General features: G+C 43.8%; 2 protein-coding genes across 2 annotated transcripts; both read right to left on the bottom strand.

The window, feature by feature from the left end:
• Positions 1-444: 444 nt before the first annotated feature.
• LOC124657304 (pyruvate dehydrogenase E1 component subunit beta-2, mitochondrial) lies at positions 445-16,026 on the bottom strand. The gene is made up of 15 exons (XM_047195876.1): positions 15,921-16,026; positions 7,134-7,207; positions 6,515-6,604; positions 5,123-5,203; positions 5,018-5,044; positions 4,853-4,915; positions 4,656-4,742; positions 3,545-3,670; positions 2,900-3,033; positions 2,738-2,810; positions 2,493-2,558; positions 2,170-2,208; positions 1,930-2,054; positions 1,729-1,843; positions 445-681 (listed from the first exon to the last, which is right to left on the bottom strand). The coding sequence occupies exons 1-15, from the start codon at positions 16,024-16,026 to the stop codon at positions 613-615; spliced, it is 1,275 nt and encodes a 424-aa protein (XP_047051832.1). The 3' UTR covers positions 445-612.
• A 383-nt stretch (positions 16,027-16,409) lies between these two features.
• Positions 16,410-17,477, bottom strand: LOC124657303 (NAC domain-containing protein 41-like). Its single transcript, XM_047195875.1, has 2 exons — positions 17,028-17,477; positions 16,410-16,924 (listed from the first exon to the last, which is right to left on the bottom strand). The coding sequence occupies exons 1-2, from the start codon at positions 17,206-17,208 to the stop codon at positions 16,410-16,412; spliced, it is 696 nt and encodes a 231-aa protein (XP_047051831.1). The 5' UTR covers positions 17,209-17,477.
• Positions 17,478-17,705: the final 228 nt, after the last annotated feature.

Here is a 17,705-nt window from a genome sequence, read left to right as displayed (position 1 = left end):
TATCTTTGACTGGATCATGCGTGTTAGCAAGGTTGTCACTGTCGTTGCACCGTCTATGTAGGTGAGGACACCTCGTCTCTATGGCCATGGAGGATTGTTATGTCAGAGATAGCTACCAAAAATGTAGACGGCGACTGGACAGTTCCTTCATTTTTGGAAACTCATGAAGTGGCATGACGGACGTATTCTACACTGTCCTGCCCTTCCCTGCTACTACATGGTATAAACACTCCTTCCTGGAGACGATATCCATGTCCACGAGGCCACATGGGCAGCAAAAAGGTTTCAGACCAACACGAGCCGTGGCTGTGACGAGACCTAGCCAAATAACAACTAGGCACATGCACCCTGCCTAAACTTTTCCACTAAGTCATGATTAGAACATGTGGATCGATCCAAACACTCATCAGCCAACGCAAGCCGCATAATTCACAACAAGAAAGTGGGGGCGCCAATCGAATGCAGTGATCCAACTGCAGCTAAAAGAATAAGATGCCACGGCACATCTACAAAATTTAATGAGTTTGGGCAATTGTGGGCACCATTATGTAACACACTGTTTTCTCAGCCCGCCAAAGTGAAAAAGCAAGGAGGAAGTAAAATGAATTCCGATCAGGCTGTTGCCGCCATGGGTACCGCTCTGTAGCACGCTCGCCTCGCTGCACGGACGATATCCTCGATCTGCAAGGACAACAACAACACAAAGGTTTGTTAAGTTGAGCAGAAGGGAGAAAGAAGATCAATTGATTATAAAATGTGCACAAGAGATCATTGATTCGTTCACATTGCTCATGCTAATAACAGCACAGTCTACAGGCCTATGTGCAGTGCAGAAAACCAGAAACTATGCTGTAGCACGAAATTTGGTGGCAGACAGAATTTTTAGCCGTCCCTTTTCAGTGGAGCCCCAGACCAAATACACCATTGACAATAATGTGAGGTTACAGATGCAACGAAAATTTGGACCACTAAATTTTGCCAGAGAGACATGCAACAACCAGTTTCACACGCCAAGCATCAAGCATTACAAACAAAACAAATAATGCTGATGTGTGACCACCTTGACCACAAAGGACACCACCTGGTATCAACAGCTAGACAACACGGCAGAGAATCACCAACTTATAATTATGGAGGTACACCTCCAGGCATAACAGGGTGGCAGATAAAATTCCACAGAAAGTTTAGAAGATTTTAGGCTGTGAAAAAATGTTGGCAAGGCTATACTGGTGTGTCCCATTTTGTGTGGCATGTACTTTAAAATCTATGGTCAAATGACGTTATTCCAAAAACAATGCTCAAAAGGAACCAACAGAATCAGTTCATTTCCAAACATGAAATATTCCCCAAAATCGGACCTCACTCAAATGTATGCATGGGAAACAAGCTAGCAACCAGCCCTCCACATACAGTGTACCGTTAATATGAACTAAAACATGTTCCTTTCCCTATTGCCTGCTACAGATTCTCTGCAGTTCTGAAGGATAGGCAATTGATTAACATTATACTAAAACAGCCACTATTGCCATCCAATGCAGTAAGACTACATGCATGATGCATGTGCCCCCCAAAACAAAATACCAATGAGTGAACACACTAAATGCTAACTAATCAGTTGAGCAAAAGAAAATAAATGGATGCAACTAGAAAAGTTAGCAATCATGCACAACTGCCATAGTTGTTAAAGTTTAAGCAATAAAATGTAGCGGGGAGAAAAAAATGCAGGACCTGTGGAACAGCTAATCTCTCGAGGTTGGCAGCATAGGGCATGGGTACATCGGCTCCAGCAATCCTCTCCACTGGAGCATCAAGATACTCGAAGCTTTCTTCTACAACGGACATGCTGCAAAGAAAACATGCATGTGTCAGAAGAACTCCTACTACACAAGTTTGCTGGGGTGTGTATGTGGAGAGAGAGAGAGAGGTAACCATATTTCAGCACCAACACCATGCTGGGGGAAGCCTTCTTCAAGAGTCACCAGCCTATTTGTTTTCCTAACAGATGCATTGATTGTAGCTCTATCCAGTGGTCTTATTGTTCGAAGGTTGATCACCTATTTACAAATGTCAGCAGAAAATAAGGAAGATCGAGGGCATGTACCATGTAGAGGAGGAAAAATCTATCAACAGTTACACTGAAGATAATTGTACATAAACAAAAGATATTACCTCGGCGCTAATTCCTTCCTTGGAAAGTATCTCAGCAGCCTGTAAACCAACTGAGCATTATAATACTGCAACACTCATGTGCTGAAAGAGTACTACAATCCATCTGTTCAACAGAAAATCTCTCTACTAGAACAAAAATACAAAATACACAGAAAACTGGATTTTTCGAAATGGCACTTTGCATATCAGTTTAACAAAGAGCAAAAGAATGCCAGTGCACCAAACTAGACTCCATTCAGAATCAAGATATGATATACTATAGAGCTGACAATGTAAGAATTTATCCTCCTCCCATGATATTTAGCAAGTATAGAATGACACACCTGAAGAGCATAACCAACCATCTTGGAGAATGCGGTAATTGTAACATCTTTACCTTCGCGTTCAATCTAGAGAAAGAAAGAGACCCAGATGTAAGGGCATACTGCATAGAAGTTCAGTAAGTGCATAATGCGTCTGATGAAAACCATGCATTCATTTACAGAAACCATAGAAAACCATAAAGAATTTAAAGCAGGGAATGCTTGATAAGTTTCCTTCAGAATACGTGGACATAACATGCATATACCTTAGCTTTACCAATTGGCAGAGCAAAACTAGAATCAAGCACTTCATCAGAAACAGGGAATGATTCTCCATAGCTGTAGAGAAAAACATACCAACATCTCAATGAAATGATAGATATTATCTAGTAAAATATAAATATCTAAGCAAGGTCAGATGTGCATACAGTAATTCATTTTCCAGAAAAACAACAGGGTCGGGATCCCTAATTGCAGCTTTTAGCAAGCCCCGAGCATCTTCTGAGGAATATGGAGCCAGAACCTTAAGTCCTGGAACATGTGCAAACCAAGCTGCATAACACTGTATAACAGTTCAAACACAATTATTAAACCAACAGAAGTCATCAAAATGTACTGAAGACAGTGGAGCATATCTTAGGAGCTGATAATAAACCAATTTTACACCTATTTCTCACAATGATAATTTATGTATATTGGCTAAAAATCAAGGAAAGAATCCAGATAACCCCTGACCTTTGGAGCTGGGACTACATAACCCTCTGGAATTTAAAACAAGCATCTAGATCCCTGAACTTTGCAAAATAATTCAATTTGGAGGGGGGCTGGTTGCCACTAGGTAGGGAGCTACAAACACTTTTCCATAAAATGAATTACTTAGTTATGATGTCATCGTTTTAATATTAGCAAAGAGGTTTGCATGGCTAGTGTACCCTCTAGAAACAAGAGCACACAGGGGGCAACAACATAACCATGGAATAAAACTACTATTTTCAAATCCAAAAGTCCAGCTGTTTTTTAAAATCCTTCAAGTGCTCAGATGAACTCGCAATAAGCCATTCCCTGTTACAAACCTGTGAGTGTTGAGCACCAACTCCAGCAGCAGCTCCATTTGGTCCTCTGAAAACAATAGGAACATTTATCTGACCAGCTGACATGTAGTTTGACTTGGCAGCTGAGTTGATGATATGATCGATTGCCTGGATATGCAATATAAATTGTTAAGCAAGTCTTATAGATCATAAGCAATTAAAATTTGCAGTTAGTATAATGGAAAAATTCGTTCTAATGAGAAGAACTAGCGAAACAAATAGACCCCTCAAAAAAAAAAACTTGGCAAAAAATGGAATGCCTGATATAAACGTGGACCAGTATTGGTTGCATCTCTATATAGAGACGGAAAAGACCACAAGTAAAAAACATATTGTCAGTCAAATGAGTAAAGCATGTGTGAGATTGCGTCAATTAGTAAAGGTTAACACATCAATAGTTAATAATAGGCTATACATTGATCTTCAGACGAACAAAGCCTGAAAGCTATATCTAATGTAAACGCTACCAAAAAAAAAGTACCTAACAAGAATAACAGATACTATGCAAATGTAAATGTCAAACATAGAAGCTATTTCTTGTACAAATTAGTCCTGACAAAGCTTATCGTTAACAATATTAACATTTGTTGTTAAACTAGGATCTAGGTAACAACGCTGGTAAGAAATATATACAATGAGCTCATTGTGAACACATAATAACTACTAACTGAAGATGAGTTACACAGTGAAATTCTTTTCAGAAAACTAGAAACAAAGAAGTGCCATAAGAGCTGGCATTCACATCTAGCTGCTAAAGTGTAGCAACGTACATAGTCAAATGTTTCTTATGACGTGATTACATTATATTCGTTTTGAAATTACATAGTTAGTAAGGCATGTATTTAAGGTAATTCTCCCGAGTTAGTCCCTGCGATGCTTTCGAACTACTTAAGCGTAGTAATGTATATAATCATATGTTTCTCCAGAGGTGATTACATTTTATCCCATTTGAAGTTACACAATCTGTAGAGCATAAATTTAAGTTGATTATCCTAAATTAGCCTTCGGACGCATTCACATCTTTTAAACCAAGCAGATAAAATAAGTTCATTTGGTCCTTGCTAAATTAATACTTTATTAGCAAATGACTGACCTGCATTGAGAAATTAAATGTCATGAACTCTATGACCGGTCGGAGACCTTGATAGGCCGCGCCTACACCAATGCCTGTAAAACCAGCCTGGACAAGAATAACAATAGAAGATAAATGCTTAAGCAGAACTGCTTCAATCCAAAAATGTATGAATCGACAGCAACAATTGCATGGTTAAAAAATTTGAAGAGTGAAACCTCTGTAATTGGTGTATCAAGAACCCTATCAGGACCATACTTGTCAAGCAAGCCCTTTGTGATCTGCAGAAAACCCATGACAGATCAATACTAATTCTACAAACTGACATCAGTTGCCAATGGGACTTAAACAAAACAAAAAAAAAATCTTCAAATGTTACACACCTTGTATGCACCTTGATATTCTCCAACCTACCAACAAAAGAAGAGGTATTAGAAAAAAGAAGCTACTAAAAACAGAAAGAAAATGTAATCGATTCAAAATGCTACCTCTTCGCCCATTACAAAGACAGAAGGATCGGCAGACATTTCTTCATCTAGTGCGGAGTTCAATGCTTCGCGAACAGTGATCTGGACAGGTAAACAATATTGTTGGTGACATGCCTTGCAAGTTTTACAACAACAAAAAACACCCAGTTTGGAAAGTAAGAGGCCAGATATCCTTTTTCCCAACTAGAAACTACTTCTCAAAAGATAACTGTCAATACAATGGCAAGTATTTTCAGCACATAAACAAGATAATCATGCCATTTCTACTTCCAAGACCGGGAAAGAAATCAGACCACACAGAATTAGGAACAATTATGTGCTGGTCAGTCCAGGAACCATCCTTTGTTGATGTTCCCAAAGCACCCAAAGGGGAAAAGGGGCAATAACATATACAATCGATCACACCAATGGCCACTACAATCCAGCTTGATTGATTCTCATTCTGGTGCAATTAAGTAAAAAAAGCAAAAGATGCTGGCTAAAAGGTCAAGAAGAATGCAAGGAATATATTGCCAATACAGGATTTGAAAATCCTTTTCCCAATCTTAATCAGTGGGCATTTATTCTCCAAAGTAGAGCTATCATGTTGCCATAGGCACGGTCAATAGGTAATATGGCATCTTCATAAACAAACCAGGAAAAAAAAGGACATGGATAGGGCTGGCCTGCATAAGCAGAACTCCTAAAGTCAAATAAAGGAACTACTCTAACACTGTATCACAATATAGTCAAAGAAAATATCATTTAACAGAAAACAAACCACAAAGATACTCACATGTTCTAAGCTGTGCAACCAACTGCCAAAAGCATGAATACTGAGATAAAGTGATCAACCATGCTTCGACTCGATAGTCCAGAGGACATTAGACCGCCCAACCCAGCATGAGCAGGTAGTCACAACTCACAAACAAATCTATATACAGAAAACAGTAGTAGCGCCAATTCTAAAGTAGTAGCAACTAATCATCGAAGCATTACAGCAGCCATTTCTAGCGAATACACTACACTAGAGACATGTAATACATTTTGGAACTTAATTAACAAACAAGCTCCCGAAAACTTATCACACGGCACCGGGACAAAAAAAATGCATGCTAAACAACATCAATTTAATAATATCATAATCCAGCAACCGCTTTCAGAACCAACCACCCATCTCAACTCCAAACTATAGCAATCACTGCGTCACCACCTATCTATTATACTAACAGGAACAAAAGTCGTAATGGCCAACGCGCTGAATAAAAACCAAGCAGCAGCCAATAATATCAAGTCAAACGGCCCTTCAGCAAGCGAAACAACAGAATTGAGCGAACCCCGGCCACGTCATTGCACGCCCAACCAATGCGGCGCGCGAGAGATTAGGAAAGTAGGGTTGGGCCAGGCGCTCACCTCCTTCGCCCCGGCGGAGAAGGCCCTCGTCGCCTCCGTGGAGGACGCCGCCGCCGCGGGGCGGAGCCTCCGCAGCACCTGCCCCAGCATCTGCACGCAAAAACAGAGGAGCAACGAACCCGTCATCAGCAAGGCGGTCCCAGATCGAATGCAGAGAGGACGTCGGGAAATGATCGGGAGCGAAGCAGGGTGCGGGCGGGGGAGGGAGGGGTTCGGCACTCACGGGCCCGGATCCGAGCTGCCTCCTCGCGGCGCCCAGCATCTTCCGATCGGAGCGGCGGACAGGAAGGTGTGTCGCCGGAGTGGAGGCGGCGAGAGGGCCGGTGCGGGGAGGAGACGCCGACGCCGCCTGAGAGGAGGGAGTAGGTGGAGGAGGAGGAGAGCGTGGATACGTCTCTGCGCGAGATCGTTTTGCAGGAAAGCCCCTCCCTTATCGTGACTTTGCCAGCTTAATCATGCAGTGTAGGGGCCACGGGAGCATGTTAAAAAATAGGCCCACCAAGAGCATGGGCTCTGAGCTGACAAACACTACGGTACCGGCCTACTAAAACCAATTAATAAATTTCCAACAGACCGCTCAAAAAAAAAATTCCAGAATCTGCAGCGAAAAAAAAAATACCTTCCCAAAGTCTTCTCCTTCCACTGAAAAAAAGTCTTCTCCTAGAAACGATTTCACCAAGAGTGTGTCCGGTTCTGTTAGCGAAGTAGGGACGTTCTGTTAGCGAAGTAGGGACAAGCAAATACAATTTTTTTTTTTTTTGAGAAACACAGTACAAACGCAGGCGCTCACATACACGCGCATACACTCACCCCTATGAACGCACACACGCACACCCTACCCCTATGAGCACCTCCGGAAGACCGAGCCGGCGGATTGGATCTTGAAATTGACGAAGTCACCACAGGCGCCTCGCTGTCGACGGGAACGTCGCCTCCCACTGAAAGAATATTCCGCCTTTATGAGACACACAGATTATATAAAACGAATATCTTTATAATCATTCCTCCTACTACGAATTTCCACGGTTGTGTGTCTCGCGTTCGAGATTTCGAAACTAGGTATAGATAGATTCTAACAACCTGTTTTCCGTACTTCTAAAACTAGTACTTTACTTGCTTTTTGTAGTACTTCGAGTTTCAGTGTACTTACTTATACTTCACCGGTTTAGTATACTTTGTACTTTGGTTTTGGTACACTCGTAGTACTTTGGTTAGCGTACTTTGTACTTTGATTTTAATATGCTTGTACTTTGTAGCATATATGTAGTTTGTGCATATGTTTTTTTTACGGGGAAGTTTGTGCATATGTTAGTGTACCTCATATTTCAATTTTTTAGTATGCTTGTACTTTTGTACTTCAATTAGCTACTCCCTCCGATTCATATTAATTGACTTCAATATGGATGTATTTAGAACTAAAATGTGTCTAGATACACCCATATTAGAATCAATTAATATGAACTGGAGGGAGTAGTATACTTTGTACCTTATACTTCTTGTACTTTGTGGGGAAAAAAGTTTGTATTTCAAAAAAAATTCAAAAAAAAAGTTACACTTAGTGTAGTTTAAAGAAACAAGAGAACACGGGGCACCAAAACTAAAGAGCAATCATAATGAAACTCATGCAAACAAACACGCAACGACCCAGCCTTGTAAGTCACCGACCTAGTGATACACATCGAACGGGTGTGCTAATGCCACACGTGTGTGTGACATGGCCTCCAGAGAGGTAGGCTTATAGCTAGTCGTAACCTGAAAATCCACTTTGAATCATAGGTGTAGATGCACCCACTCCTCAAAAATCATATTTCAAAATGTCTAAAAAACTGAAAAATTAATATTTGCGTGTACATCGACACAATTTATGATCCACCCAAAGTTCCATTAAAAATGACATTTTCTAGCCTCTGTAAAAAAATTACATAGGCAACAAAAATTATCTTTTGTCCACGTGATCTTGTGTGCTAACAAAGAATGCCCAGACGTATAGCCAGGAGTTTTTTTTATAATAGATGCATCTAAATGTATGAGCCAAAACACCATATCCATGGTAAATAACACAATGCATTGGTGTAAATTATTTGTTACCATACATTGGCGTTCGTTATATGATCAAGTTATATGTGCGAAAACTTGATTACTATTTGAATAGTTTTGTTTAAGATACATAAATGCTTTGCGATGGTGTCAAGTTGTGCATCCATGTTGTTTTTATGTAGCTTCGTTCCTTCCTAATATTTTATGGAATTAATTCTTGGTTTAATTAAACCCAATAAGGACCGATCCGAACAGGTTGCCTATGGTGTGAAGTCTAGAACCTAAGTAAGATGTGATAATGCACGGAGTTACTAGCATGAAGAAAAGAGTCAAGTGTATAGCAGAGGGAGGGGGAATTTAAACAAATTATGCCATATATGAGCTAAATTAGTGTTATAACTTATATGTAGTACTCCCTCCGTTTCACAAAATGGTTCTCAACTTTGTTTAGACTTGGATGGATGTATATAGACATATTTTAGTTATAGATACATCCGTATGTAGAAAAAGTTGAGAAGATTTTTTTAGGATGGAGGGGGTAAATAATATCACCAAAAAAATTCTTTGAGTGGGGGGGCATGGCCCCCTCTACCCACTAAGCTATGGTGTTGCACTAGAGGCAATGAGAATTGAGGTTGCATGACAAAAGGGTGGGATGCAATGGAGGTATACGGTTATGAATGACAAAAAGCCCTTTTTGGCCCAAACCAAGCTCGCCGCCAGCTCCAGGTTCTGAAGCGGCATGGCCAACTGCTGGAGGGGCTGTGTTGACCTGCTGGATGACCAGAACTGATGGATCTGGCGGCCGATTCGCAATGGTGGTTGCGGGAGGTCGGTGGTGGAGGAGAAAGAGGAGTTTCTAGATGTTGATGGAGTGAGTGAGTGAGTGAGTGAGTGTGTGTGTGTGTGTGTGTGTGTGTGTGTGTGTGTGTGTGTGTGTGTGTGTGTGTGTGTGTGTGTGTGTGTGTGTTGATTTTACCCTTTGTATATAGGCGCTACTAGTAGGACGGATTGTGTGGCGGTGGGGGGAGGAGGAACCCTGCAGTAGAGTACTAGAGTGCGTGTCCTTTGTACATACAATACCAATATATTGCAGTGGAGTGTGTCCTTTGTACATACAGTACTAGTATATTGCAGTGAAGTGTGTCCTTTGTACATATGGCGCGTTTGGTAGCCTGGGCCCGAATCGTGGCTCACTGGCGAAGTGGTGCGAGCGCACCTGCGTGTCCGGAGCGAGCAACGGGCCGGAATCGAGCTGCATGGTTTGGGCCAAAAAGGGCTTTTTGTTTGTTTGGCTGCAGCTAACCCCAAATCTCCATGGAGATGAGTTTCGAGGGTTTAGGGAATGGGGTTTTATGCTTCTTGTTTTGTGCCAAAGTATTTGACTTTCATGCTTTGCATCTTGTCGCCTTGCTTGGTTGAATATTGAGAGGAAACTCCACTCGGTTTTGATTGCCAATATATGCAATGAGATTCAAGTTCATTCACACGTGCATATGTTATGGGGGAGTTTGCTCTATTTATTAAACTTGTTTGTTACTTAAATTCCTTATATAAACCCTCTCAAAGAGATTGCCATCAATTACCAAAATGGGGGAGATTGAAAGTGCATGGAGCCCCCATGTGTGGTTTTGGTAATTAATGACAATCCCTATGGACTAATGTTTACATTGAGTCATATGTGTAGGAGTTGTCCATAGGCAATGCTTGAACCATATGTTGGCTTCAAGGTTGCAATAAGAAGAAATGAGGTGCAAGTTCAAGATGAGCCAACTCGAAGAGATCATGTGATTGAAGCTTGCCATTTATGTGGTGTCCATGGATATGTGAATATGCAGCAAAGAAGAGCTCCCGTAGTGGAGTGTGGGGGAGCAATCCACAAGACTTTATCAAGCAAGCACAATCAAGATAGGCGTTCCATCTTGTTGCGGTCAAGATCGTCATCATCAATCTCAAGTGGAATGTGCAAGGTTCAGGTTTGGTCTTGATAAGGTTTCATTCTACCGGTCTCGTGGTTTAGTTAGGAGATCGGGTTATAGGTTAGTTGCCGCACTATCAAGGGGCTCTCGATTGAGTAACTCGGTCGTATCATTTGAAGAGAGGTCAAACCTTTGCATCCTTGCATCATCTTTCCTGGTTTTTATTTGGATCTTATCCATATGGTGTTTTAGAGCTTGTGCTCATTCTCATGACAAGCTCGAGTTCATCGAAACAGATTCCACATGAAATACTTGTTGCGTTTTCGATATTGGAGTTTTTCCCGCTTCTTTGTATTGAGAGGTTTCACCTCTAAATTCATGGAAAAATCTATCCCACATGTTATTAAGATTTTCACTGTTTGTGGGGTAGCTCTGGTCATCCTTTTACCAACTAAATTGGTTTCACCTAAATCCGAGTTTTCTAACTCAAGTTTTTGCAATTTCCTTATTGGAGGTGTTACCGGTTTAGCTCTAATAGATAGGTTAAAACTTTACCCTTTTGATCTTATACTCAGTGGTTGGACTATGATATTTCCCTGCATGATCTTGTAGAACTCTTCGTTGTGATTCCAACGAGCCCAAGATACTCAAATTCGGAGTTCCGATGTGAAAATGGCGATGTTTTCGGTGTGCGGTGTGCTGCTAACCAGATTGGCCCGGTCACGGGCCGGACCAATCCGTCCCCCGGTCCGGCCAAGCGGTTCCGACTCTCGGATTAGTCGTCGGAATGGATCCAGGGCCGGCCCGGACAAGTCCGGCTGGCTAGATTGGTCCGGCCAAGTCCGGAAGGTCCGGCTGGGTGCGAAAATGGAGCCTTTTTCTCCAAACGGTTAGTGCTCCTCCTCCCATATAAAAAGGGGTCTTCTTCCCCATTGAGCAGTAGCTTCTCCTACTCTCTCTACTCCATTGTTGACATTGAGAAGATTCCTCTCCCTCTAATCCCTCCATGATTCTTGCTCATATTTGAGGAAAAGATCGAGGAGATCTAGATCTACATCTTGACCAAACATATTCCTCTCTTTGTGAGGGAAATCCACTAGATCTAGATCTTGGAGAAATTTGGTGTTCTGATGGCGTGTACAGCACACGTCCGTTGGGAACCCCAAGAGGAAGGTATGATGCGCACAGTAGCAAGTTTTCCCTCAGAAAGAAACCAAGGTTTATCGAACCAGGAGGAGCCAAGAAGCACGTTGAAGGTTGATGGCGGCGAGATGTAGTGCGGCGCAACACCAGAGATTCCGGCGCCAACGTGGAACTCGCACAACACAACCAAAGTACTTTGCCCCAACGAAACAGTGAGGTTGTCAATCTCACCGGCTTGCTGTAACAAAGGATTAGATGTATAGTGTGGATGATGATTGTTTGCGGAAAACGATGAGAACAAGTATTGCGATAGATTGTATTCAATGTAAAAGAATGGACCGGGGTCCACGAGTTCACTAGAGGTGTCTCTCCCATAAGATAAATAGCATGTTGGGTGAACAAATTACGGTCGGGCAATTGACAAATAGAGAGGGCATGACAATGCACATACATGATATGATGAGTATTGTGAGATTTAATTGGGCATTACGACTAAGTACATAGACCGCTATCCAGCATGCATCTATGCCTAAAAATTCCACCTTCGAGGTTATCATCCGAACCCCTTCCGATATTAAGTTGCAAAATAACAGACAATTACATTAAGTATGGTGCGTAATGTAATCAATAACTACATCCTCGGACATAGCATCAATGTTTTATCCCTAGTGGCAACAGCACATCCACAACCTTAGAACTTTTTGTCAATGTCCCAGATTTAATGGAGGCATGAACCCACTATCGAGCATAAATACTCCCTCTTGGAGTTAAGAGTAAAAACTTGGCCAGAGCCTCTACTAATAATGGAGAGCATGCAAGATCATAAACAACACATAGGTAATAGATTGATAATCAACATAACATAGTATTCTCTATCCATCGGATCCCGACAAACACAACATATAGCATTACGAGATAGATGATCTTGATCATGTTAGGCAGCTCACAAGATCAGACAATGAAGCACATAAGGAGAAGACGACCATCTAGCTACTGCTATGGACCCATAGTCCGGGGGTGAACTACTCACTCATCACTCCGGAGGCGACCATGGCGGTGAAGAGTCCTCCGGGAGATGATTCCCCTCTCCGGCGGGGTGCGGAGGCGATCTCCAGAATCCCCCGAGATGGGATTGGCGGCGGCGGCGCCTCAATAAGGTTTTCCGTATCGTGGCTCTCGGTACTGGGGGTTTCGCGACGAAGGCTTTAAGTAGGCGGAAGGGCAGGTCAAAGGGCGTCACGGGGGCCCCACACAACAGGGCCGCGCGGGCCCTATGCTGGCCGCGCCCCGTGGCCCCACTTCATCTTCTCTTCGGTCTTCTGGAAGCTTCGTGGCAAAATAGGACCCTGGGCGTTGATTTCGTCCAATTCCGAGAATATTTCCTTACTAGGATTTCTGAAACCAAAAACAACAGAAACATGACAACTGGCTCTTCGGCATCTCGTTAATAGGTTAGTGTCGGAAAATGCATAAATACGACATAAAGTATGCATAAAACATGTAGATATCATCAATAATGTGGCATGGAACATAAGAAATTATCGATACGTCGGAGACGTATCATGTTCCTCCTCCTATTTGTTCTTCCTCTCTTATTCTCCCAATAGCTTTTGTAGCTTTGTTGGAATTTGAGAGTGAAGGATTGGGCATCTTTGTGGTGTTCTAGCCATTGCATTTGGTGCATCGGTTTGACTTCTCCGCGGTGATACGTGGAGGTGATAGTTCGTGAGACATACACATCGGGAGCTTGTTCCCGGAGCTTGTTCCTCTTGGGTCTTTGGACCCTAGATGGCTTAGTGGTCTTTGTGGTGTTCTTGGGGCCTCAAATTAAGTTGTGGAGATGATGTCAAGCTTTGTGCTTTTGTGGCTTAGTGGTGTTCTTGGGGCCTCCAATTAAGTTGTGGAGATTACTCAAGGGCAAGGCCTTTGTGGCAATTTATTGGGAGCCTCCAATTAAGTTGTGGAGATAGCCCCAAGCTTTGTGCGGGTTCGGTGACCACCCTAAGGTTCCATAGTGGATCGAGGACATCTCTTTTGGTGGGAATTCTCGAGGAGAATACGGTGGCCCTCGTGCGTTTGGAGTGACTTTTCCTCCACACCGCTCCAACGGAGAGTAGCACTCGTAAGAGTGTGAACTTCGGGATACATTGTTATCTCCGCGTCACTTCGGTTATTCCTATACCCGAGCTCTTTACTTATGCACTTTACTTTGTGATAACCTTCGTGCTTGAAATTATATATCTTGCTATCACATAGTTGCTTGAATTGCTTAGCATAAGTCGTTGGTGCACATAGGTGAACCCTAGTTATATAGGTTTTGTGCTTGACAAATTAAATGCTAGTTTTATTCCGCATTTGTTAAGCCATATTCGTAAAAGTTTTAAACCTCCTATTCACCCCCTCTAGGCGGCATCCGTGTCCTTTCACATGCTTTCAACCTTGCAATGTTAGCAAAGCAAGTCCGGAGGCTTATTGATAATCCCAATTCACTTTGTGCTTTGATTTTGCGAGCCAAGTATTATCCATCTGGTAATATTCTGAGGGCTGGACCTAAAGCTGGTTCGTCATTTACTTGGCAAAGTACAGTGGCAGGGATACAAACTTTTATCAGAGGAAGCATATAGCGAGTGGGTAGTGGTGAATCTATTAATATTTGGAAGGATTCCTGGATCCCATCTAGCCCAAATAGAAAGATTTTATCTCCCAGGAGTGAATGCATTGTGACCAAGGTTCAGGAGTTAATTGACCCAAGCTCTGGTATGTGGGATGAAGACTTAATTCGATCAATATTCCACCAAGTTGACGCACAAAGAATTCTCCTAATCCCTCTGACATCCAATGGTTTCAATGATTTCATAGCTTGGCACTATAACCGATCAGGAGTTTTCTCAGTTAAATCTGCCTATCATGTGGAGTGGAAACACCAGTTTAATGGAGTTACATGTTGATCTCTTATTTCGGGAGCACCTCTGAATAACCCGACGTGGAAGAACCTCTGGAAATTAGAGGTACCTGCAAAAGTTAAAATTTACTGTTGGAGAATTATGCATGGTATTATAACTTTGAAGGCAATTCTTTTTAGCCGCCACATTGGAGATAGTGGCATCTGCCCAATTTGTAACATAGAAGATGAAGATGTCCTACACATGTTATTTAACTGTCAGGGTGCAACGAATATTTGGAGAGCGCTGGGCCTTGAGGAGGCGGTGTTTGAAGCAAAGGGACTGGACAGGTCGGGACCTCATGTCCTTGAACAACTGCTCAAACCGCCTACTTGTGTTCTCCCAGGATATGATTCTATTAAGACACAAAATGTGACTGCAATTGCTGCATGGTACATTAGGTGGATGCGGCGGAAAATATCGCATGGTGAAGAGATACCACCAACTATGCATTGTACAAATTCAATTAAGGCGATTGCAGCAAATTCAATGAAGAAATAATGGAGATCGGGCCAAGCAAAAAGAACATGGTCGAAGCCAAAGGCACATACAGTGAAGTTAAATGTGATGCATCTTTTTCAATGGAGGAACAAAAAGGATCCCGTGGAGCAATCTTAAGGAATAGTAGGGGAGAATTTATTGCAGCTCAAACAAAAACAATCCCACATGCGATATCAGCAACCATGGCTGAGGCAATAGCGATGTTACATGGATTAACATTTGCAAATTCTTTAGGATACAATCATGTGGAGGCAGAATCTGACTCACCGGAGGTGATCCAATTATGCTCGGGTGCGGAAAGGATTTGGAATGAAGCTATTGCGATCTAGTCTCAAGTGGGATTTATTGGGAAGGTGGAGTTCAGGGAGGAATACAAATTCTGCTGCTCATGAATTAGCTAGGAATTGCTTTGATACTAATTCCTCTTGTATTTGGGTCGATGGCTCCCTATCTTGATGTTGCAATTCCTTTTTAACGATGTAACCGTGATTTGAACTCGGAGCAGCAAGTTTCTTACGCACTTTTTTTCTTACTGCGGGTACCTAAGGGGGACTGGAAGGTTTTTAGTGAGGCGGTTTACTTGCGTAATATATTATATTTAAAAAAAGAAGAAAAAATAAGCACTTTGCACTATACATGTCCTTATCAACCTGGGTGCGGCGCCGGCCGGTCACTCGCGGAGAGTTCAGAGTCGTGAGGCAACTCGAGAGCAGATCACCATCCACTGAACTATCGCCAGTGCTCCGCCCCCCTCGATTCAAACCAAAATCTCGGAGCCGATTCACCCCGGGAAAGCGCCAATCGAAGTGTTCATCAGTCGTCACCGGCCCCCACACGTCAGGTGGATAGTCCCTCTCGTTTTGCCTCCTGAAAACTGTAAATGGTTCCGTGCTGTCTGAGGCAAAGCGCACGAGTCCCTCTCCATCGCCTTCAGCCTGTCAGCGTCGCCTTGGCAGCGCGCGTCGGCCATTTCGCTTCATGGTCGCGCGCCGTTTCTAATTTCAGGTCGTGTTTATATTTGAAAATTTGGATTAGAGCCAAAGGAACTGGTGCATTGGCGGAAATGACAGCTGATCGAGTTGCAGTTGCAGCGACTGATTACTTAATTAATCATCCAGGGGTTCCCTTTCCTTAATAAATGCTTAAGTGAGACTTGCAAGTTACAGCTGATACAGATGTCGTAGCTGATTAAATGGGGAGTCGTCTTCAAAGTTCAAACTGGTGCTGGCATTCTCATCATCATGGTACCATGACCGTACGTACAAGGAGAGGTACAGGGGGAGGGGGTGGAAGTTTACACATGCCGACCTATCTTCGCCGAGGCATGCGGCCGGAGTGGCAACGCTGATGGTGCTACTGGCTAGTGCGGCTGCTGACTTCGTCTTGGTGATCTGAAGCATGACAGGTGTCCGTGACGCAGCTCGACGACGGCGACGACTGCTGGTGGTGATCGCGAGCATCATCTTGCAGGTGCACGGCAGCGGTCGTCTCAGCATCCCCGGCTGATGCTGGCCTCCTTGCTCTGCTCTTGAGAGAGACCCGGCACACGACCCATTCGCAACCCTGGGAGCCATTGCCACTCTGCTTCTGGTCCGCGGCCACGCCGGCGAGGCGGTACTCGTGCATGACCCACTCTGTCCGTGAGGACCGCGCCTTTCCACGGTGGAAGGCGAGCGCCGTCTTAACGCCGACGAGCACCTGCTTGCCACTGCCGGACCCGGACGGGCCTTTCAGCTGCACGAGCACCGGCTTCTCCTTCCCCGTGGCCTTCCAGTACCCACTGGCCGCTCTCCTCCGCCGTCCGCCGCCGGCGCCCGTCGGCGCCTGCCGCAGGCTGAAGAAGTACGCCGCCTCCCCTTCGCTCGCGCCTGCAACAATCAACCGAAATGCAACGAAAAATGATTAATTTCCATCCGAGAACATTCATGCTTGCGTGCAAGAACGTGTCTGGGCGCGCGCGCCGGCACGCACCAGGGAGGTCCCATGGGTCGGGCAAGGCCGCAGCGTCGACGACGGGGATGACGGCGGCGGGGAGCGGCCGCGAGAGGGCCTTGCGGCGGAGGTACTGCAGCACCACCTCCACGTCGGTGGGGTGGAACCGGAACCCCGGCGGCAGCAGCTGCCTCGGCGCCTCCCCTGCTCGCATCTCCATTACAGAAGTACTCTAGCTAAGTTGATCGAGCAGCGACCAGTGAGGGAGGCGCGCGGTACAGTTTCCAGAAGGAGAGATGGAATGGGGTTGATGAGTGGAGTGGAGACGGAAAAGGCGGGGAATTTATAGGAAGCAGCAGCCGGCGATGTGGCGTGGAGCGAACTCCATCCTGCTGCCATCTTGCTTCAACAGTATGATTCCTTGTTCGATTTGACAAAGATCCCGTCTCCTGCCCTCCCGTCTCCACTAAAAATGCCCTAAATACTCTTCCTTTTTGTCAATCAATCACGTAAACTCATAATATTCGTAAGGTATGGAAGCAATGCTACAAAGGTAGACAAACTCAATAGAAGTTTCTTTTTTGACCAGCTACAATTCTATATTGGTAGCTGCCACTTGGGAGCTGAAAGAGATCGTTGTTCAGAAGAAGACGATTCTAAGCCATGTCATATGTACTATATTTACGGTTTTGCTAAATCTCAGGCGACTGAGATTTC

This window comes from Lolium rigidum, chromosome 5, assembly GCF_022539505.1.
Source record: "Lolium rigidum isolate FL_2022 chromosome 5, APGP_CSIRO_Lrig_0.1, whole genome shotgun sequence".
NCBI classification, from domain to species: domain Eukaryota; kingdom Viridiplantae; phylum Streptophyta; class Magnoliopsida; order Poales; family Poaceae; genus Lolium; species Lolium rigidum.
This window is presented reverse-complemented; position numbering and strand designations above follow the sequence as displayed.